General features: G+C 50.2%; 1 protein-coding gene across 7 annotated transcripts in view; it reads right to left on the minus strand.

Annotated features, from left to right (window-relative positions):
• Nucleotides 1-23,805, minus strand: part of LOC122363691 (fasciclin-2-like) — a 97,025-nt gene that overhangs the window by 22,435 nt on the left and 50,785 nt on the right. For 5 of the 7 annotated variants that reach the window (XM_043333213.1, XM_043333209.1, XM_043333214.1 and 2 more), the window contains exons 3-4: nt 21,204-21,387; nt 17,109-17,254 (exon numbers count right to left, since the gene is read on the minus strand). In XM_043333213.1, coding sequence (XP_043189148.1) covers nt 17,109-17,254; nt 21,204-21,387 — 330 coding nt within the window. Of the gene's footprint in view, nt 1-17,108; nt 17,255-20,864; nt 20,886-21,203; nt 21,388-23,805 lie in introns of all 7 variants that reach the window. The other 2 variants (XM_043333208.1, XM_043333212.1) reach the window with 1 other exon arrangement.

The following is a 23,805-nucleotide window of genomic DNA, read 5'->3' on the forward strand; positions in this document are numbered from 1 at the left end:
TACATCGGAATCCGGAGACGGCGGTGAACACTACAGCTGGCGACGAGGATGAGATCCTGAATACTACCGACGATGAACGTCGAGGGGGTGTCGCCGCCAACTCCGTTCCTGGCGAGACCAGGAAAACCAGCACTGCCCTGGAGTGACTGGATTTTCAGTTTCCACAACTACCTGACTGCCCTGGGAGGTGAGGCCTACAGCACGGAGAGGAAGACGGCTCTCCTTCTGCACTGTGTCGGCGCCGAGGCGCAACGGGTGTACCGTACCCTACCGGTCCAGCCGAGGAGAGAAGACGAAGACGAGTTCCATGCGGCTGAGCGGCAGCTCGCCGAGTTTTATGAACCTCAGGTCAACGTGATCGCGGAGCGGTTCTTCTTCCGGCAGCGACGGCAAGAGTCGCACGAGCCGACGGCCGACTACGTGGCGGCGCTGCGCCGCCTGGCAGTAAACTGCTCGTTTGGACAAATGACAGACGCAATGATACGTGACCAAGTCGTGGAAGCAACAGTGCATCCGATTCTCCGCGAGCGTTTTCTGCAGGATAAGGGCCTGACCCTGGACCGCGTTCTGGAGATCGCCGAGGCATTCGAGCGATCCCGACGCGAGGCGACCGCCATGGCCGGGCCGGCGCGGCCCGCCGCCGACGGAGCGCAGTCACTGCATCAGATATCTGACGCTCGTCAGCGCCGCGGGCGCCGGCCCTGGCGACCCGCCCGGCGGCAAGACGACCGCCGCCCCGCCCCTGCCCAGTTGCAAGCCGACCGTCGCCCCGGACCTGCCCAGCTGCAACCGGACACGTGCCCCAGCTGCGGTCGGCGCCAGCACAATGAGCGCGGTCGGTGTCCCGCTACCGGTGCCAGGTGCAGGCAGTGTGGGCGGACGGGTCACTTTGCCGTGGTCTGCTGGTCTGGTGAACGGAACGACGACAGAAGGTGTCACGAGCTGACTGTTCTCTGCTGCGCCGTACCAAATACTGATAAGATGATGTGCGAAGTACAGATGGAGGTACCAGGTATCACGCAGACCGTGAATCTGCAAGTTGACACGGGTGCCACGGTGTCCGCTTTAGGACTCGGCATCGCCAGACGTCTCTTCAAAGGCAGTCGTCTCAATAGAACGTCTGCTCGTCTGTTCGGTTTTGGTCGACACCAGCTTCAAGTGCTTGGCACGCTGCCAGCGCTGGTGACCTACCGTGGACGGCGAGCCAACACAGAGTTCTTCATCATAGATTCCGACGGTGAAGAAGCCGTCATGGGACTGGACCTGCTGAAGCAGTTGGACGTAAACCTGCACCCCGCGAGTGGGGCAATCGATCCGCTGGCGGTCACTGGGAGCGCAGAAGTCCCGGAACCGCCACCGTCTCAGCCCGACCCTGGCGAGATATGCTCACTGACAATGGTCCGTGGCCACCCCGAAGAAGCGGACCTGCATGAAGACAGCTCCGCTGAAGAAAAGGTGATCGCTCTTCTGACAGATGAAGAGAGCGTGCTGACCGAGCAAGACGTCCGCACCGCGTCAGCTGCTGATCCTGAGCTGCAGCAGCTGCGTCATCAGATCAAGCGCGGCTGGCCGAGCAGCGCCAAGGCCTGCCCGGTTGAAGTCCAGCCGTACTTCAAGATGAGACACGAGTTGTGGGTGCGCAACGACGACGTCATCCTGAGAGGAGCCCAACAAGTTGTTGTGCCCGTTCAGCTCCGCCGCAGATACCTGGAGCTGGCGCACAGCGCGCACGACGGAATCGTCCGCATGAAACAGGCGCTGCGGAATCTGGCGTGGTGGCCCGGCATCAACCGTGAGGTGGAGGAGCTGTGCCGAAGTTGCGAGCGCTGCCAGCACAGCGACGCAGTCCTCTCCCAGCGCGCACGCCCTGCGCCCATGCAGCCAGTCGACCTGCCGGACCGCGCCTGGTCGAAACTGGGAATGGATATCGTTGGTCTAATCAACGGAGCACCAGCGACTGCCCGTTACGCCATCACTCTGATTGACTACAGAAGCAAATGGGCGGAAGTCTGCCTGACGTCATCGACTGAGACTGAAGACGTCATCAAGTTCTTGTCAACTGTGTGGGCCAAAGAGGGCTATCCCGACGAGATCGTGACGGACAATGGGCCCCAGTTCACGAGCAGGGAGTTCACTGCGTATCTGGCCGCCCGAGGGGTGAAGCACACCAAATCGTCCGTCTACTGGCCTAGAGGCAACTCCGCCGTAGAGCGCTTCAACAAAACGTTCAAGTCGTGGATCACAGACTGTCCACCAGCAGCGTTCATTGACGAGGTACGCAAGAGCCTGGCGGTGTATCGAGCCACCCCACACACGACAACTGGGAAGTCACCGTCAGAGCTCCTGCATGGACGACAGATGAGGCTGAACCTGCCTGTCATTCAGCCGTCAACACCAGGAGCCGACAGTGTGGCGTCTCGAGTTCGACGCCGACAGCAGTCCAACAAGAGGTCCTACGACCGCCGCCGTGGCGTGACGACGCCGCGCATCACTGAGGGCGACTACGTCTGCGTGAGACGGCAGGGACACCGCTCGAAGACGTCCTGTCGGTTCACGTCTCCGGTGCGAGTCACTGGGCGCGTCGGTCCCGCAACGTACCGTCTGGCTGACGGCCGGACCTGGAACGCCGCCCATCTGGCCCGTCTCCCATACGCGCCGGCGTCTCCCTCCGCATCTCCCCCCGCTGGGCCCGGCGAGACCACGTCGACCGCCACGACTTCCGAGGCCGACGCCGCTGGCCCGCTGACCGCGCTCGCCGCTGCTTCTCGCCCGTCGACCGAGACAGCTTGCGAGCCGTCGCCGGACGCCGCCGATGTGAGCGTGCAGCGTCCCAGGCGAAGCGACCGTGTCTGTAGACGACCGGACTACTACGTGTCGCAGTGATGCTGTTCCTTTTTTTGCGAGAGGGGGGAATGTGTAGTGTATCGAGTACCTAGTGCATCGGGTGTCCGAGGCTCGGCATCGGGCCCCCGGTAATACGAGTGTGAGGCGGCCGCACCCTGCTCGGCTCCAGTCAGAGCCAGCAGTCGAGAGGCTCCGCCCGGCCGCACAGCACGACAGTGCCTTAGTGTTTTGCACCGCGAGTTTGTGAGAATACATCGGAATCCGGAGACGGCGGTGAACACTACACTCCCGACGCCCTCTGCTGACCTCTGACCCCGACCCGGGCGGTCTCGACGGCCACTGGGTCAACATGGGCTGGCCGTCTCCAAAGACTGGAGACGGACGGCCAGCAAATAGAACGACCACGGGCGGGGGCGGGCAGACGACCGCGACCCGGTGTAACGACGGAGGCCAGAAGACAGACGCGCCTCAGAGCACACAGTGCGGCACATGACATAAAAAGAGCTGCGGCGGAAGCGGGATAAGGGTGGATATTGCCTTATCATGTTTAGGCAATATCCACCCTAAACATCTGCCAGTTTAGACATGGCAGATGCCATGTCTTAACTGATACTGAGACTGATCTAAGTAATAAACACGATAGGGTGAGCAAGGGCGGGCTGCCATTGTTCAGTATGAAATGGCTTCTCTGCTTGAAGGAGTCAGCCCATGAAAACATCACTTTGACCCACCCTACAGAAGCCTAGCGGGTGCCGGATGCCACATATCCTGGTTGCGCTAGCTCAGCAGAAACGCTCAGTGCGCATAATAGAGGTGTCAGTCTGATAAATTATGTCATCAGAATAAAAACCGGACCAGCAGGAGCCGCTGGTGACGTAAACACACACGAAAACAGAACACCCGACACCGCAGAGATCGCTGTCAAGCCGTCCACTTTCTCTTAGTTTTTGTTCATGTCGACAGGCAGCTGGTCCACAGCCGACCCGGAGGTGTGTGGCAAGTGTGTCTTTCGTACAATCCTAGCAAGACGAGTGTCGTACAAATAAAAGACGGCAATATCGGTTTTAACCCTCGCCCATGTAGGGGGGGGTTTGGTGCAACCCCCCCCCCCTGAGGCTTTTCGGAAATAGTGCAAAAACGGCGGCGCGCAGCGCCGCCAAATTTGGGTACCTTATGGGGCAAACCTTGAGCATCTTTTGATTAAAAAAAATTGACCGGGTCATGTCAGGTCACGGAGTTATGACGTCACAAAGGGAACAGCCTCCGGCCGGATTTTCACAAACTGAGTGCCAACGCCCGAGGTTTCCTGCCGGTGGTACGGTCATCGGTTGATGGATCGTGATGAAACTTCCCATGCATATTGGGGCAAGTATTGGCTATCATATGGTATAAGAAACTTGACCGGGTCAGGTCAGGTCACGGAGCTATGACGTCACAAGAGGAACAGCGTCCGGTACTATTTTTGAAAAGCGCCCGAACCACTATTTTGCTAATTCTTGTCACCTCAATGGGAATATGCAGCAATATTAGCTTCTATAGGGAGCAAATGGACCTCCGAAATCCAAAAATACAATCAGATTTCAAAAATTTAAATTTTGATTTTTCGAATTTCTGCCGCCGACTGTGACCTTGCCGACGTCCGGCGCTCCCAACGCGCCATTTTTAGAGCTAGGGAAACGAAATACATACCAAACGATAGAGAATTGATCAAGGAACACGATAGTGAAGGTTTCAAGTCGATATCTCCCACCGTTTTGCCGCAATCGCCGCGGAAATTTGAAAAAAGTCTATTTTCCGAAAATTTGACCTTTGACCGGTCAAAAGTAGGTCAAATGTTGACCTAGGACCAAAAAATATACCACCAATCGCGAGATCTCGGCGAGAGCAATCCGTTGGTCTTTTCCGCTAAGCTCTACGACGCTCCGTTTTCAAACGCCAAGGGGGGGTTGCACCAACCCCCCCCCCCCTGCATGGGCGAAGGTGGCAGATCGCCGTTTACGGGCGAGGGTTAATATGAACCTTGATTAACCAGACCAGCCAAGCTACGGCCGAGGTTTTATGATTGAAGTCACGTATTGAAAGCCAGTGTAAGCTGAGTGGTGCAATTTACATCTGAAAAGATTGCAATTGAATGGCAAATAAATTGCCATCTTCCGAAATAACAATGCATGTAAAGGAGTTTTACCGACAAACCAACCATGTGAACAAACCAATTCAACCGATCAAAGTCAATTCATGTGAGAAGTTGGTGAAGCAGGGCTCGTTCATCACTTGCATGCTGCCATTGCCAACCGCGTAACAACATCGAGCCCTTCCCACACCCGATCCTTCCAGTCCCCATGCCTGCCTTTCACCTCCCCTCCTTCACCGTCACGGTTTACAAATCTGCCCCACCCCACCCCACCGCTGTGCCACCATGCATATGCACGGCCGACCAGTGGCGGATCCAGGGGGGGGGGGAATGGGCATTTGCCCCCCCCCCCCAAACAGCATATTTTTAACATTACGCCTATGGACGATGCATGGAAAGAATCGATAAATTGTTATGGTTTGCCCCCCCCCCCAAAAAAAAAACTCTGAGCTGGATCCGCCTCTGCGGCCGACACCCCTGTGGCGTTGGTGGCGGCGGCGGTCAGTGTATAAAACCGTGGCGGCAGTGCATTGGTGGCCCTCACCGCACCCACTCCCAACGACCGGAAGTGGCGAGGGAGCCGCGGTGGCGGCGGTGGTAACGGCAGTGGCAACATACGAGCCGCAGACACGCACGACCACGATGGGATCCATGATCCCACGGTTTAGTCGAGCTTAACCTGTGGGCTGAAGGGCTGATGACACTTGATAATTAATTAGTGAAGCGACACAGATATCCGTGATTTCACTATTGACACTTCAGTATGTATTTATCTTACATCTCAGGCGCCAATTTACTGCCGATTGATCTTTACTCAATACTCAATCTTCCCTCTATGCATAATCAGGCTATGCATAACACATACACTGATCGAGCCGCTCGTTAGCTGACCCCTCGGGGCACCTCCACTCGCCCACCACCCCATCCTGATCTGGGACTCCGCCCCGAGGCGTCTGCTGACCTCAGCCCCCCCCCCCCCCACACCCCCAGCCCCTCTCCTCCCCCTCGGCGCCGTCGTGTCGCCAGGGAACGAGGCTGTGGTCCTGTGACGTCACTAAGGGTACCACTGACGTCACAGTGTCATCAGCTGATCGTCCGATCAATGCTGCTCTCTCAGCTGGGTGACCTCTGCAGGAGAGGACGCCGTGTGGGCGCACTGTAGGTACTGATGACGCGGTCATAATGCGAAAATACCTGTGTAAATGGTGGTATTTGGTAAGTATTTGGCATTAGTTGGTCAAAGCCGCTGAGAGCATTCATGCGAAATACTTAATCGAATGGGAAGAAGTCTGGGAGCTCACGTTTCGGACTAAGGTGTAACCAGTGAAGAAACCATCTTGTTTAACAGCTATTGCGGCAGAATACATAAATTCACAACCTAGCGTCGTCACCTTGCAGCATATTTACAATCCTTCATTCTTTGCACGTATCGGTAGTCGACGCCCTTCCGATCGACCGTGGACCGATTCAGTCAGCACAGATTGGCACCGCCCGGGGCTGAATGGCGCCGTTATTCTGGGAAGTGGATTAGGGCAAATTGCCGATATCTCAGCCCCGGGCGCGAGACGCCCTAAGCGCGGTGGATTCAGTTCAGACAATGCTGCTCATTTCCGCCCGAGCCGCTACTGAATGGAGTCAACCAATGAGTCCGAAACGGTTTCCGTGTTCTATGGTGACTATATTCGGCAGCGGGCCAGAGCAGAGAACGAGATTCATGTCGGAGGAAGGAATATTTCTTCGTCTGAACTGAGATTGACGGTGTAAAACATAGAAACCGATGAAAAATGTAGACGCACGAGCTGAGCTTAGACGAACATTCGATAAACTTTAAAGCACAAAATACCACAGTATTTACGGAACACCTTTCTAGCGTAACGAGATCAGACTTGGAGCGGAGCTGGGACAGCCAGGTTAGTGCCGCAACGGTCTGGGGCGTGGTGGGAACGGACGTCATGTGGAACTGGGATGCGGCCTGCTCAGTGCTCGGTCTGGTGTTGCCGGGAGTGGGTCGCCGGGACTGCGCTGGCGACGTGGTGCACCAATTAATAGCGGCGCTGGGACAGCCTGGTCGCTGTCTCCATGGGGACCAGCAGTGCGTGGGCGTGAGCTGGAAAAGCTCTAGGTCGCTGTGGGCCAGCAGTGAGATGGGCCAGAGCTGGAAAAGCTCTGTCTGTGTCGCTGTGGACCAGCGGTGAGATGGGTCAGGGCTGGAAAAGCTCTGTCTGTGTCGCTGCGCCAGCATTGACAGGCCACCCACCGACAGCCGACAGACACATCCGTCCCGCCATCCGGTCATATCCTGGCCGACATCTGGCTGCCAGCCGCCTGGCGATGGTCTGCCAATGGTCTACCAATGGTCTGTCGATGGTCCGTCAATGGTCCGAGCCATGGGGGAGCCTCCCAATCACCCCCAGGCTGCCATCAGTCCATATCCGCCGCAGAGCTCACAGAATCCAATGGGCCATATCGGTGCATGGGGTAAGCCGAACGTCTCACCCATGCAGGTAACTACGTTGGAGGCGAAGACTTTGAATGATAATTGTGATCATATTCGTCAGGTCTCATCAGTTTCCCATGAAAACTACATTCGAATGTCTGTGTATTACCATGTTACCCCTACTTGCTACCGTAGAAATACAGCTGCAAGTTTCAAAAATCATCGACGATCGCGCACACATCCAACGTCATAGCTCTACGTGGAGAGCAAAACAACATCTCCTCCAGGCATCAAGTCGCTTCAACCAGCGTCAGGCGTTCTCAGATTTCGTGCTGCGCCCCAGATCCGTCGCCTGATTGGCGGCTCGATCGTCAGCGCTCGCACACGGCCGCCACCTCTGAACACACACCAGTGGCGGTAATGACGCCCGCGCGGCAATCACGGCGTCCGAATCGAACCGGATTGGATCGGGTGTCGACACGGCGGGCGCCAGACACTGATGATCGCAGTCGTGTGTAATATGGGCTGGGTGGGCGTCTCACGAGGGAGATACGGGAGACAACGGAATGGAAGGCAGAAGGGAGCAATGGAAGCGGAATAGGGAGATTTATGTTCGCGGACAGGGCGCTGAGTGTCATCAGAGCTGTTGGTGGCGATGATCTTTTCACTGTGCAAAATCTGCACGTTGGGGTCGCACTATGAATGCGATTAGCAAAATTGAGCAGAATCTCGATTTGACTATTGATTGATAAAACGAACGCTTGATGTGGGCTTCGCACTTAGTTTATTGGCGAAGTTGTCAATGGCTAGAAAAGTGTCCGCTGCCCAATACATCCTGACAGATTCAGAGCACGCTGACCGAGCCAACTTTGTCCAAACTCCCTGCGGCAATTCAATGCAGCCAAGAAGTGCTGGCGACTACAGCATGGCAGTTCCGCCTGACAGTCCGTCCTCTGAGACCAACTAACATTCTACGTCCCGCGAGACCAGCCACTGATCCCGAGATCTGCCAGCATTCTCCGTCCCCCGAGACCAGTCACTGATCTCCGTTCCCGAGACCTGTCAGCGTTCTCAGGCCGTGGGCAGCCTACAGCAACAGTCAGACGAGCTGTTGTTTCAGGTCCGGGCCCTCGGGCGGCGGAGATCTCAATTATGCACACATTACGAGCGGCAAATGCTCCGACCCACCGACCGACCCGGCTGCAGTTCCGGCAGAAAGTCCCCTCCCCTGTCCTGTCTGGCAGAGGGAGGTTGGTGTTCACTGCGTCCCTAGAGACGGTCGATATGACATCCCGCCAGGTCAGCAACAGATAAACTGGCGGCTTACTGCAGGCTAGTTCAGAGTTTAGTGTGACATCTCGCAATAACAACGCTTATTGGTGGCAGAGGGAAAAGCTGAAATGATAAAGGTTTGTCGAATTCGACTTGCTGACGACACAAAAAAAAAAGAGGAGCATGTACCGTAAATTTGGTAAGGAACTGGCTGGGACCTTCTAAAACAGAGATAATCGCAGAACAATTTTGAATAAAGAACTCTCCAGAAGCTCTCTCCAGGGCTCAATCTTATAAACACCGTGGAATGGATATGGCAGCACTGGCTTAAGTTCAGCTGCAGAAAACGGCTATTAAATGCAAAATGGTTTTTACGCATTTCAGTCCATCGAATGTTGACAGTCCAAAGAATCATTTTGTCGATTCGGATAACCGTTTGTCGGCACTGGTATCACTGTCAATGTTACCAAATGCCGTGAATAGAATAGTACGGCATTTTTTAAGAGGGCCCTGATGTTCACACAGCACCGTTCCCTTGATGTTCTGGATTCATGGCATATCAAACATCACACAAAATTAAAGCGTATCAACTCAACTGAATTATGAATAAGGTAAAAACTTATTCAACAGTTAAGTTGGGTATAATTATACCCATTATGAAAAGGTCATTTATAATTGAATCAGAATTCATTCTCGAAAATGGCAAACGTATAATCTAAGTTTCCTTGTCACATTATTATAGCCACAGAGCCCGATGAAAACGTAATTATCACCACGTCGTCCTCCGGCTGGCCTTGAATTATCATAATCCTCATCTACTTAATGAATTTAAAATGAGATAAACCTCATTTCCCGAAAACACAGCGAGAGAAACGACCTCCTCTGACTGACACAGTAGGTATTGTAACGCTAACGTCACTTCATGCTTCATAATGTTGACCAGTAAACCCGTCACTTCTTCCAGCCGAGTTTGGACGAAACGTCTAACACACACGCTGGTTATATTGACAGCCAGGTGCTCAGCTCACACCCGGCAATTGACGACGGCCTTGACGGAGATCTGCACTCAAACACCTGCTTCAGGGACGATACATCACGCGCCACAGAGTGCAGATGAAGTCACACGATCACGAGCATAAGGATAACAGACCGTGACTGAGGCAACGTGCATTTGTGATTCGTGATGGGTGCTGTTGACGTATGTTTTTCATCGGCACCCAAGAGACCTTGCCTTGAGTTGTCCGAAGAAGACTACAAATCTTTGGTCTGGGCTCAATATCATAAGCAACAAGTAGGCAGTAAACGTGTGGGGTTAATTTAATGTTCACAATGAAATACTGCCTACTAAATAAGAACTTGTTTAAGGGCTTAGGGGCCGATCAAACGATTGCAAATACAGTAGCAACTGAAATAAGATGGTCGGCATCAACCGCGGTTTATATTCAAGTCACAATGTGTTCAATATACTGTTTTTTAACGGGGAATATTTGTTTCTGGTCCCTAAAAAGCTGTTTCTGGCACCTAATTGCTGATCAGCCCCAAAATGCTTACTCGACCCTAATATCTGAATCTGGCACCTAATTGCTTCCACACAGCCTTAAGTTGCCAGATCATCTAGTTGAACTCCGTATTTGCTGTTTGCTGATTCAGCACCAAAACCAAAACATCCAGCACCTATTTTATTCCACGTTTGCCTACCTAATTCGCGTAATCTTCCTGATTTTATGTATCCTAACAAACATGAACGTTGCATTCGGTGATGTCAAGTGCCATTTTCGCCAGTGGAGAAAATGATTAATGCCATTTCTAGCCAAAAGAGAATCACTAGCCAGCTATGGTGCAGCATAGCAAGACGCTCCCTATGTAGAGATTAGCCCGCTATGTAGAGATTATTGCACCCTCAGCCATTTTAACGTGAAAAGTTTGGATCCGTCACTTCCAGCCAGGCTCTCAGGTCATAAACTGGAGTAAAGCAAAATGTCAACTCTGAACAGACATGCCACGCAACCGGCCCTCTTTTCAATAGCTTTCTGCAATCATCGTCTGACTCCATCTCGATCAAACGCAGCATCCGGTTTCTACAGGGGCGTTTGACTGACCGGCCACACAATAACCAAAAACAAAATCAAAGCTTCATGCACACATAAGTAAGAAACGGATGAAAAAGGCACAACCACGGCACAACTCTCCGCGGCAAACAACGGACAATGTCCCACGCAAGATCTCGCGTTTCTTCAGCGGCCTTGAACGGAATGAAAACATTACATTTCTTTTTTGGAGCTATTTGATGACGTCAAAAAATGCAATACCCGTTTTAATGGTGAAAATCGAGACAATTACTCACAAAAATGTTTCCCTTTAAGCATTACAAATAAATACTTTTAAATATTAAAATGACATTGTTTTTTTCGAACAATTCAATATTATTTGCTTACTTAAACGTCATATACAATGCTGAGATCACTACGGGGCTGTCTTAGAGTGTAGCTGCACTGGCAACCTTTAGGCTAGACTCCAGGGGTCATTATACCAGAACAACATGATTCTACCAGCCAGTAGTTCATTTTTCTACTAGATTGGTGCTACGCTCAGCATTTAGGTGCCAGATTCAGAGAAAAGAGTAAGGCGCACCGATGAATAGGTGCCAGAAACAGCTAATTAAGGTCATTTTCCATGATTGGTGCTGGTATCCACCAAATAGGTGCTAAGGACCAATTTTGGGGCGAGTCAGCTTTTAGGTGCCAGAAATAGCTTTTCTGGGACGCAATTAAATGGCGTCCTTTTTTAACCTGTCGCTGTCATCTTGTCGCGTACCCTCAGCTAGATCATAACACCCGTTACGCTAATCTATTATTTTCTAGGAACAAGCATGCATCACAGCAGTCGACCGTTCCACAAAATAAAACCGACAGACGAAAACAAATCAATACAATACAGGCTCTGTAATAATAACCAAGGGTGCAGGCAATGTCGGTTATTACGGCCTATTGGCATGATAAATGTGACACAATGTACCGAGTATTAAACGTTCCGTCAAGGACCACCTTACTGTTATTAATGAGTCCTACTTATAGATTTAGTCTCGCACTGGAGTCGTAGAGGGAGGGTGGTGTGCCGTTACATGCACCCTTGTTCACTACCGACAGGTAGCCGTGTGTTATTACGCATGCAGAAGTGGTATATGATAAAATTGTAACGCTATTCGGATTGATTTAGGCTGCACTTACGACGAAAACGGTGGTGATAACTCTAGAAGTTACTGAGCTGGGTGCCCCGAGTGCTCGCGTGTCGAGACCGATTCACCCGATTCACCCGATTTACATGTGCATTGTGCACCTCGACTATTCGGGAAAACAGTAGCGAGGGAGGAGCACCACCACGGCATTGTCCGCCGTTCCCCTGGACAACTTCCCGATCGCTCACTGCGCCCGTGGAATCGAAACACTCAGCCTCATGCAGTGTGCCAGGCGGCACGAAAGGCCCTGCGGCACAGCCTACCTTCAGGCGCATCGCCAGTGACATCTAGCGGTGGAAGTGTAAGCATCCGTAGTTCCCCGCCAAACGACCCAGCCAGTAGCCGGGTAATTGACAATTGTATATACCTACCGTACTAAATTTACAGCTGAAAGGTATGCCGGTGTCACAAACATCTTGAACTTCAAAAGTAACCGCACCGGTATAATATTTTTATTATTCCAGAATTATGATGCCTTTTCTTAGTTCGGCGCATCAGAAGACATGATGTGTGCTGAGAGCCGGTTGCATTATTCATAATTGCTCTTCAGGTCTGTGCGTTTTCACTGGACAAATATGAGGACCTCAAACCTGAATGAAAACCCGCAATATATAAAACCTATATAACGATACAATAATATATATATGCCTTCCGATGGTAGTTATGGTTCTTATGGTTTTGCCGATATTTTTCCTACGACATGTTCCTACCTCTTATTCGACATTGAAAACCAAGCTGTTCCATGAATACCTAATGCATAATCAAACTTGCAAGGCACTTACGATATCATAATTCATATTATTATTTATCTGATTTTGACCCTAGCCTCCCTCATTTGGCAGTCCTCCTAGATGGCGCAAGCATCCACCGCATCGGTGGCTAACGGTTCGCAGCCTCCGGGCGCTCTCTATAATTGGCTGGCTTATCACAGCACTTTATGACGTCATAGGATCATTTGGCCAGAGCTGGTGAAGTGCCTCAAGGGCCGGGTCGGGCATTGGATTAGAATTACGTGAGCAATACCTGCCACACTAACAGTGAAAGCTCGGGCGATTCGGCCGCCGCTGCGTTCAGTGAACGTGCCTTTCGATGTGAAATTAATAAATAAATAAATGCAGGAGCACATTGCAGTAGCCATCAAATTTCCCAATCATAAAGAGGTACTTGGCGGTGAGCATCGAAAATAGCCGGACAAAAAAAAAACTAATAATAACAACCAATGAGCGATCTAACATAATTTTAAAAACATTCCAATGACTCGATTTTCTCAGAGACATTGTAAGGATGAAACAACATGATCATACGTGCGGCCAATGAGGAGATTGAATTATGCTAAGCATCTTGATTAATGACCTTACCCTCGTAGTTTGAAAAAAAAAGTTAGATCAAAACACTTGTTTATTAATAATTTCGAGCACAGCTCTTCATCAGAATACAAAGCTAAAAAATGAATCATATTAAAAAAATTAATATGATCCTCGCACAAGCACTGAGAAACTTAAAGAATATGCTAAGCATCGTTGCAAAAACTTACTCGGGACCATGCTTGCAGCATTTTAGGATATCAAGAACCAAAACCAGAGCCAAAGCAGTAAAGGACAAACGTTTTGTACCACTAAGTACATACAAGTCTCATCCCTGCTCGACGTTATCCTCTTCAAAGCGATACCACATCACTGCTTTCCATTCTAAGAGAAAATTAATCGTCCATAAGCTAACCAAATTCTGACAGAGGCAGCCGCAGGAATCCAAAGACCTAGCACGGTAATAGAGCCTTAGGAAGCGTATAATGAACCATCACAACTCGACCGTTAGGACCTCGGCATTCCATCGCTCATCGAAATATTACTTATTAGCTGACAGCTGTTACGGGTCACCACACCCGCTGTATGACAAGCGTGCCAAATGGAATTGCCACGAGAAACGCCGGCATCCATTGGATAGCAGAGTCAAAGTTTCTAACATTTAGCAATGCCCCACACGTAGCGAATTTCCACAAGCCCGTATTCGGTAGGAACAGCATTCTCATTCAGGTGGTGGTCTGAAATCCATACGTAGCGGCCATGTTCCTGACAGTTACAAGATCAATTGCGCGCACTACGCATGCATATTTGCCTAGCACATGGTGTTCATCCAGAGCTCGGCATGTCGACAGCCTCACTGAGATGTCGACTGCTGAGGTCGACAGCTCCAAATGCCGAGCCCCCACGGTGAGTTCATCTCACGCCTGTCATGTTTCTGTCGGTCTGTCAGCGACTCTGTCACGCACAGCTCCCACGCAGTGATTGTCTTGTCTGTCATCCGCACCCATATCGCACGCATGATCTCACTCATCGGAATATCCACTAGTGCTCGAGCGCAACAGCTAGTGGAACAACCACCAGGCCACCCAATGCGTGTGTCAGCGTTCGTCTATTTACGACCGCGACATCGTAACCCTTCCAGCCAGCAGACAGCTGTTTAGAATTGCGCGTCGTTTCGCAACGGAAAATGTAGCGTAGCGACAGGACGAAGCTATAATTCATTGGAAGAGAAACGGACGGTCGATGCGAGCCCGTCCAGAGGAAATGAACAACTCCGACCCCACAGACCATTCGTCGACTCCGGTGACCACTGAGTAGACTTAGAGCGGCAGTCTGAGTAGACTTAGAGCGGCAGCAAAGGGTCGACCATGGCGAAAAAGATAGGAGCAATATGGAGAAAGAGGGAGGAAAGACAATAAAGTGGATAGCGAGATGGATGTAAAGAGAGAAGGGGAGAAATGGAGAGATTCTGAAGAAGAAGGAGAGGGACGAAGACGGAGAAGGCGAGAGCGAGAGCGAAAATGATAGAGCGAAAGTGAAAGACGAGAGAGAGAGAGAGAGAGAGAGAGAGAGAGAGAGAGAGAGAGAGAGAGAGAGAGAGAGAGAGAGAGAGAGAGAGAGAGAGAGAGAGAGAGAGAGAGAGAGAGAGAGAGAACCGGCGCAGTGTCCGTTACTGCTGTGGTAAATATGCAGATGGCGTTGGTTCCCAGCTCAATGAGCGACCCTGGCGGACGCGCCGTCATGCTGTCCAAGGCTCGTAACCCGCGCCCCTTGGTCGTAACCTGGCAGCTGCAGGCTGCGGCTTTGATACATGTGTGCTGCGGCGTGACGGTCTCTGTATAGGGAACCGGTCAGGGCAGCCAGGGGTTAGACAAGCGACTGTAACGTCACCACAACCTTAGCCGGAGCTCAACTAACTACTGCGAATTTCTCACCTTCTCTTCTCGTCCCAGTCAAAACGTTGTCTTCTTCGTCCGAGCCTCCTTCATGCCATCTCCTTGGCTGAACCCACCAAAGCTCCTGCTTTTCCCCTGAAGTCCCAGCAACCACCTTCCTCTATCATCGGTCTTCGCTCAAACTACTGTTCTGCAGTGTTGACTTTTCAAGGCATCATGCTTTTCATCGCTTTTGTCACACATTCAGCCAGCCCCCACCAGCCATTTTAGTCTAGCATCGCCGCGGTCAGCGTCGCACCCACCCTATCTTCCTATCAACTGCACTCCCCTGCGACTGCCGTCAACAAATGATTCAGGCGGACCACAGCCAAAGTGCAGACGGGATTTATAACTCGTTTGCACGATGGCGGCAGCGCAGCACTGACTCGTTATACACAGCAACTGCTGGCGCAGGCATCGGAAAACTGGTGCTCAGTTCCCCCTAAACACGGCTGTAGAATCCGGGCTGCGGTTGCCCGGCTCTCGGGCTAGCCACAACAATGATGAGCTGGGACAAAACCTTGTTCAATGGGAGATTAGGACAAACGGCGGCAGAAACCGAAATCGAAAGTAACCAGTTCGTTATCTGTGTGAAATCTCCTGCTGGTTTCATTATCTGCAGCAGCAAATAACTATCACGTCCGCCGAGCAGTCCACATGGCGGTCACGAGCTTCCCAGCGAAGTAGATAAACGTTGGAAGCGTGACGACCGATTACTGAAACTGCAAATTTATGGTTTAGCAAACAGTGCACCGGGCTGACGGTTATTGACCCGTTTCTTCCCACACCAATCGAAGCTTTTGCTCCCTGATTTCCTCGTACTATTAATTTGACGCTTGAAGCGTGAGGGTCAAGACTGGCTAAACGGTCACGTGGTTCTCGTTTTATCGCCGTGGCCATCTTGCCGCACATATCACGTGACCTTCGTCTTTCACTGCCGCTCATGAGAGCACAGTGAAATTAACAGAACAACTATTGGTCAAGAATGACGGATCATTGCATTTCTTCAATGCCGTCAAAAGAAATGCAATGATCCATGCATTGCAGAGTAAAATGCTAAGACGGCCACTTTAGGATTTGCATGTGGCCAGACTCGCCACCATCGCAAGGTCATGACCGAAGAAGGCCAAAGGTGCGATAAAAGAGGCGAGAAGCGATAAACCACGATGTCTGGTGTACCAAGCCCGACCAGCCTATGCTCCCAGACGAATGGGGTTCACAAACCACAACCGACACGGCTCACAGCCTGCCAAGTTCACCGTCACAGTTGCCACTGTATGGAATCCCAATGAGCACCACAAACCCAGCTAAGTGTGAGCCCAAACCGAGTACTGAGCAAGTAACCACACCATTTTGGCAAAACCGGATATATGCTACCGCCTTTAGACGGCATCAAATAGCGCCGAACACTACGGAACAGCCATGGCTAACACCAAGAGGCAGCGTCCGTGACAAGGACAGCATGTTAGCAAGACAGACATGATCAATGGCCAGTGCGAGATGCATAGGCGGCGGAACGGGGGGGGGGGGGGGCACCGGGGCACCGTGCCCCCTTGATTTTGCGATTCTAGCATTAGCCCTATGGGCGTTTTATGGAAAGAATGGGACCAAAAGTCGGCAGTGCCCCCCCCCCTTAATTGAAGGTTTTCCGCCGCTACTGGCGAGATGCCAGTGGATTTTTTATTTGTGCTGAGGAGGCATACCATCGATGTTTATGGGTGGGGTGCTCGTCCCCATATTGTATGGTAAAAGGGTGGCCGTCATCGTGGGTATGTAAGCTGCATTTGGTTGCACTGCACAAATGTCAGCGCATGCTTTCTGAATTCTTTACAGTTCAAAACAGGTGGATTTGCAAAAGTTTTACAACAAAGTGTCTCAAACAACACCACAGTATGGCCCCACCTCTGAAACACGTTTAGCCACATCTCTTCGATCAGGTATCGGTACTCACTGTAGACGACGAGCTCGAAGGCCTTAGTGACCTCCTGGTTGGTGGCGTAGCGCGCCTTGCACGTGTAAATGCCCGAGTCCTGCTCCTGTATCGGCGATATGAACAGCTCGCGGCCGTTGCTTGGCACAAACTGGCCCGTGTATATTCTGTCGGAGCGCCACACACACAGGTCAGTGCAGGTTACAGAGGTCAGCCGACACAGGTTAGTGCAGGTCACAGAGGTCAGCCGACAAAGGTCAATGCGGGTCACACAGGTCAACCATCGCAGGCTAATTCAGTCACTTGGAACATGTCACCAGGTCACAGTTCAACTGGTGCAGGTCACCATGTCACTGAGGACAGCAATGATGAATAGCCCGATGTAGAAGGACTTAAACGAAGCACGTTGAATGACGCAGGTCACGGGGTCAGAGAGGTCTATTGACATACGTTCATAAGGTCAGAGGTCAAAGGACCGTTCAATAGATTGAACCAGGTCAAACATCCACTGAATGCAGGATACAAATGGAAAAAAGTGCATGTTGATGAACTTATTCGAAAGAGAAGGCTGCCCAATTTAAATCAAGATGGCATTTAGCACTAAATACTTATGTTTACAAATTGAATACTTTCTAGATAGAGCAGCTACTTTTTTATTATTGAACATATCTGCTAGCTGCGAATATAGAACCATGGAAGCGGATACGGCAACATAACTAATCCGAAACATAAAATAAAGCAAAAATGCAGCAGATGAGGAGGCCAGAAGAGCTGCAGCTGAATTATTAATATTGTTTCATAATTTATGACGCCAACTAGTTACATATATTTTTGAATAAAGTATAGGACCTAGATAGCAAAGGCTATGAAAATTATTCAGTGATTCCTAAATTGTCAATCGGACAACAAACCATATCAGATAAAGCTTATGCACTGGCAAAGTACATACATGAAATTATTAAAGAAACAACCTACGACGACAAATTGTACAAACAACATCAACTACGTCTCTGTAGAATTGCATCAAACGAATTTCGATATACACCGAACCAAAATGTCTGAGCTCTACAAACGACCCTCAGGATGCATTCCCAGGACTCGATGCCGGCTAACATCACATCAAAATGCATCAAATCAAAGCAATCTAATTGGCAATCAGCGAAAGCCAGTCCGATTCATATTGGACCAACGCAAACATTGGTACTGGACGAGTGCATGCTGTCACAATCCATCATTCTGTGCGCGATGAATCACTGAGGTCAACGGGCGCTCGGCTGAACGTCGGGCCTTACGCTACAGATGGGATGCATTGGTCGGGCATTACAGATGGGATGCATTGATATGTAGGTCAGTAACGGGAGCCAGATGGCCCTACAGCTAAGTACAGCAGCACCTATTCAAGTTCACGTATTGGTCTTTTTTATATCGCCGTAAATAATTATCACAGCAAAAACAACACCACAATATCCACATGTGTCGCATCCATCCATTGTAATACAAGGCAGATCACAGAACATGACGCAGAATATCCACAAAACGAGAACCGGACAATAACCAGCAAAGATAAGCCATCACCTCCCACCATTTGACAAACCATCACCACTCTACATACGACAAACAAACACAAACATAAACACAAATATGTACAACACGGAGAGGCCTGCACGGAGACGCCCGACACCTGCGGCCCCGCCGCCGCCGCCGCTGGAGTCACGACCCCGCGACCCCGCGGTCAGGCAGACAGCTGACCCCTGCAACCATCAGCGTGGCTCCGCCCTCGCACCAGGCAGCGGAGCAGAGTGGTAAGCCGGACACAGGCGACCTGTGCCCGACCAAGCTGAGTGCGGCCCAGAGGCGCTGCAGCTGCTGTGAATTCTCGTGGAATGATGACGTTTTCGATGATACCTACTGGCTACTACCTTACATGAAAATTGGAATATTTTGCGAAATTTATCAAATAATCTTCCCGTAACATGTTCCCATAAATGTCAAAGAAGATTTTTAACATATATTATATAATGTCTTTACAAAAAATCACCTAAAAGTCAAGCAATGGGGACAAACAAGCGTAGGCCAGAAAAAAGGTTAGCGTAGTGGTTGTCTGGCCCTCATCGGTGTCAACTGTCAACTCTACATATTTCCACACCACCTCCTCTGGTGTGATGGTGACTGGCCGCGTCGTATATGTATACAGTGGCGTCACTTGTGCCGCACAAACCAGCCAACATCGTATGTCAGACGACGACGCCTGCGTGAAACCAAACATGACGACAAAAAAGAGCAATTAAACTTCGCAAAACGTACATCTGTTCAGATTGTCTATTTGTAAATCCAAAGCTACGAGACATCATTGCTCCTTTTTTCATTTGATTATACATAAACGGAATAAAACAATACACAAAATCATGAAATGCCTCAGACTTGCCACCCACGAACAGCTGATTTATGAATCGAAGGCGAGCTGGTGGCCCAAGTAATCGGCATGGTTCTGCTGCATGGATATGTGTTCAATTACACAAAGTGTAACGTTTCAATAGCATTGTGTCTAACAGAAAACTGCATGTTGCCTATCACATGTATGTAAAAGACGTAAATGTTTTATAGCTTCATTCTAGATAGAAGTGCGTGTAAGTACCTTCAGATATGTGTTCAAATTAAGTGCTGGTTTTCACTGAACTTGAAATGAAGCGATACAAAATCGACATAGAGCAAACTTGGTTTAGATAAAAAAGAGAATATTTAGCCACTGTAGATGCCGAGTCGTTGTTCTCTTATGCGGGCCCAGTAGTCGGCATGTAATTCGGTGCATAATTCAAATACGTCTTTTATCTTAAACAAAGTAACGAAGGGACGCATTAGCAAAGAGCACGCAAATGACCGGTGGTACCTTGAAAAGTTCATAAGCCCTTGCACATAATTGAAATAATAAGCGAAACCATCTACCTTAGCGGCGTAATATAAAGATACGACATTGTCAGAGAACATTATCATCGATGCATCAGATCACTATCTACACCACTTACATAATCTACTTAGAGTGCATGCTCAACAGCAAGTCTGCTTACAAACCGGCCTTGTCCCAGGCCTTGCCGGTTATTTTGGCTGTGGTCAACTGCAGTCAAAATAAACGCCTGAGGCCAGGAAGGAAAGCTTCTTGACGGAAGCAGGCCCCTGACCTTAGGCCACCAGTAACCAATGTTGTTCAAAAGGTCAGAGGCAGCCACCTGGCGTCGACCCTGGGTCGACCACGATATCTCCGACACTATTCACACTTCGGTCCGGAGCAAGCTTTTCTGCAGCGACGAGCAGGCTAAACAAGATACCAGACGACCATACACATCACTGAGGCATATAGCCAGTCCTGGAGCAAAGCCAGCAACGCAAGCCGCCAAGCTGGGACAGAGGTGATCCAGCTGCTGACGTGTGAAGAAAGAAAGGCTACGATTGTATCCTTCTTTTCTTTGCAATGGTTGCAGTTTTCAAATGGTGGCAAGGATTTCACAGACTGGCGAATATTGAATTTAAATCACAATTCCTGGATAAAATAAATGAAATGAAAATTCGTTTTCAAGTAAAAATAAGCAAGAACAGACATTTATATGTGGGGTTCTAAGACAGCTGATGCCTGAAATCTTTCGATCATGGTACAAAAAGTTTCTCTTTGGATAGCGAAGTCAGCAGTTGGTTCACCTCATTCCTTGATTCATGCCATCGAGCGCTGCACACACAGCGGCGAGCTACACACGTACAGAGGCGGTAGCGGTGTGACAAAATTACCTGGGCGTCGGCTGGTCGGTACTGCACGGGGACACGACAGGAGGAGAAAGAAAAAAGAGGGCAGACGTCAGTTATTGTTGGCGAAGTCTGAGCGGCGCGGGGCAGACCGCCAGTGCCACGCACAGGATAGCAACTCATGGCTTAGCGAGGCTGAGAGCAACTTAGGGAAAATTAGCAAAACGCGCAGCCGCATGGCGGACAGCGGTGCGGACACAATTCTTTGTGGCCAACCAGGGCGCTAGTGTCTGAATTCAAACAGGTAACGAAAACAAAGAATAAAAAAGTGAGGCCAGTGGCGTAGCGAGAAAAGTGAAAGGCAGTTACGAGATAGACTATTACCTTTCCCGCGACTCGGCCGGCACTTCAATGTTCTCCGGGTTGAGCCAGATGATGTCATCGATGAGATCCTCGAAGCCGGCTGCGGCCCGACATGTGAAGAATCCCTGCTTGCCGAGGTCGCGACGAATCTTGGCCTGCGATGGCAGGATTTCCAGTTTGACTTGCTCCTCCTGGGCAAGTGCAGCTGAAATGAGAGGAGAAAAGGTCAGGTAACAGCGAGAAACTCTGAGCAAGCTACGAGAGGGATATACTGGGCAAGCTTATAAGAGTAACACCCAGTCACTTTTACGAATAGCAGGCTCGTAAACACGCGATTTCAACATTCCACGGTTTCAACTCAACCGCCACCAGCAAGATGGATATCATAAGCGTGATTAAAGCCGACACTAAAAATGCACCCACCAGGGAGTGACACCTCACACTTTCCGTCGACGGTCTAATTAACCGCCTTCTGTCACCAGGGCGGCGCCCCTCACTGTCGTTAACACCGCCAACATCGGTGTACGTACATCCTGTGGGGTACGCTATACCACCCCGCTGCCGACAGGACAGCATCCCCTCCGACACCCGGGGTGTCACCACCCCTGTCGACAGGGACCGCTGCGTCACCACCCCTGTCGGAGGCGATGAGCGAAGCCGTCATCGACATGTCGGGAGGCCGATGATAGCGGCGGCATCGCGCTGGGGAGCACGAACATGGCCGCGTCATGTCCAGGGAATCTGAACGGACCGCAGGGCGACGAGAACGAGGTTCAGTTCAGTTCAGTTCAGTATATTTTGGTGACTAAGAACAAGAAACATCGGGAGATAATAATCGCGGATCGGCGCCGGAGGTCTGGGAGTGCCGAGTGCCACACCACTTGGCAGGTCAAGTCACTACTTGGGCAGCGACGCGAAGCCCGGTGGCGACACATTTGCCATTCCATTTATCATGGCATTTGCCAGAGTCATGTGGCTTCCGCATACAAATAGTTGGTCAGGTTTGTCAAAACTTAGCCCTTGCCAAAATAATGCATATTTTTTAGCACTCCAAACTTAACATTCGACCAAATTGTGTATTTGGTGAACTGGAGTAATGCAGCGATAACTTCAACATTCAACAAGGACGGATTCAGGCAGACAAATGAGGGGACAAGACATCAACATTTATTTTATAGGTGACCCTCAGTAGCACAAACAGTAAACACCGCATGCCTTGGATGCATCGTCGTCCAAACAACTTGGGAGAACACCGAAGAACATCTGCATTCCACCAAGATGGGTCCATCGGTAGACATTCTACGTAAAGGTTAACTCGTTCACCTGATACCGCTCTCAATTCTCGAACGTCCGTGGGCCATTGGCAGACCGCTACCGGACGGCCTGACCCCTCTTATCGACAGTTACTGGCGCCATTGATGACATTGGTAGCCGTTAATGGTACTGCCAGCACGCTAATGGTCGTCAGTCACATAAACCGGTGATCAGGGCTGATCCCAGCCGGGAGAGCCAAGGGGATGTCATCAACCAGGAAGGGTGCTAGGGAGATAAGCATACACCTGCCGACCTTTCGCTGTGTCTGAAATTGGGTTTAAGAGATCGATTCTCTCCAGGTAAGGGGAACTCGGAAATGGAACAGCGCACGTCATGTTGGTACCTACACTGTAAAAAATATTGACGAGCTATGTGTCAAAACAAGGGTCTTGAAACAGTCACCAGGTTGCCAATGCTTCCGGTATCTACCACTTGACTACATAGTTACCGCTTAGTTAGCTTATAGGCTGAGAACTATCCAGATCGTTATGATCCGGTATTGTAATGATACCCTAGCCCTAGGTGTACCTTTGTTTTGAAGTGCTGAATTAACTATCAAGGTTGTTTGACGTTTGTTTTCGCCTCAATCCGAAACGAGGAAGACCCTCATCAAATTATTAGGTGAAAGCCAGCTTCAGGATGATCAAAATACTAGGGGTAGTTTTGTCATAGTAATCTGTAAAGGGTGAGGAACAAGCCGTAGCAATGCACTCGTCACTAAACCAGCCTGAGATTATTCGCCAGGTAGCTGCTGCGTTTCCCTACTTGCTGAATCATGTTTGCAACTTTCCATTTCCAGACACTTTTTACGGCAAATAAATTGTTGGGTTATTTGGAAGGTGAATGACAATTTTATTTCTATAAGTCAATACATTTGTATTTCCGATTGCCCTAAAACTTTTTTTTAATCGTTTGCGGTAGGTTTTTGTTGTTCGCAAGAAAGTTGCGCACCTGTGAATCCTTCACTTAATGCGTTCCCGGCTTCCCGGTGCCAGTTGCGCTGTGCCGTGCCGCGTTCGGTCGGGGTGCGCGAGTCTGTGAAGTGCGAGTGTTTATCACTGGGCAAACCTGTATCGTTTCCATTTGTGCAGTGTCTAGTTATGAAGAATTGCTTGCCGATATATGACCTGCAGTGATCGACGTTCTGATTCAATAACTTGCCATAAGCCATTATTCTCAACCAAGTCGCGCAGAGACGTTTGCAAAGTTGTCGAGGGGGGGGGGACAAGAGCGATTTTAAATGAATTGCTCTCCATGCAGTGCAATAGGAATTAGGTTTAATTTTTCGAAAGTTGTGGAGCCGCCCCCG

The sequence above is a fragment of the Amphibalanus amphitrite genome, unplaced genomic scaffold (genome assembly GCF_019059575.1).
Source record: "Amphibalanus amphitrite isolate SeventyFive unplaced genomic scaffold, NRLGWU_Aamphi_draft 000635F_arrow, whole genome shotgun sequence".
Taxonomy (NCBI): Eukaryota; Metazoa; Arthropoda; class Thecostraca; order Balanomorpha; family Balanidae; genus Amphibalanus; species Amphibalanus amphitrite.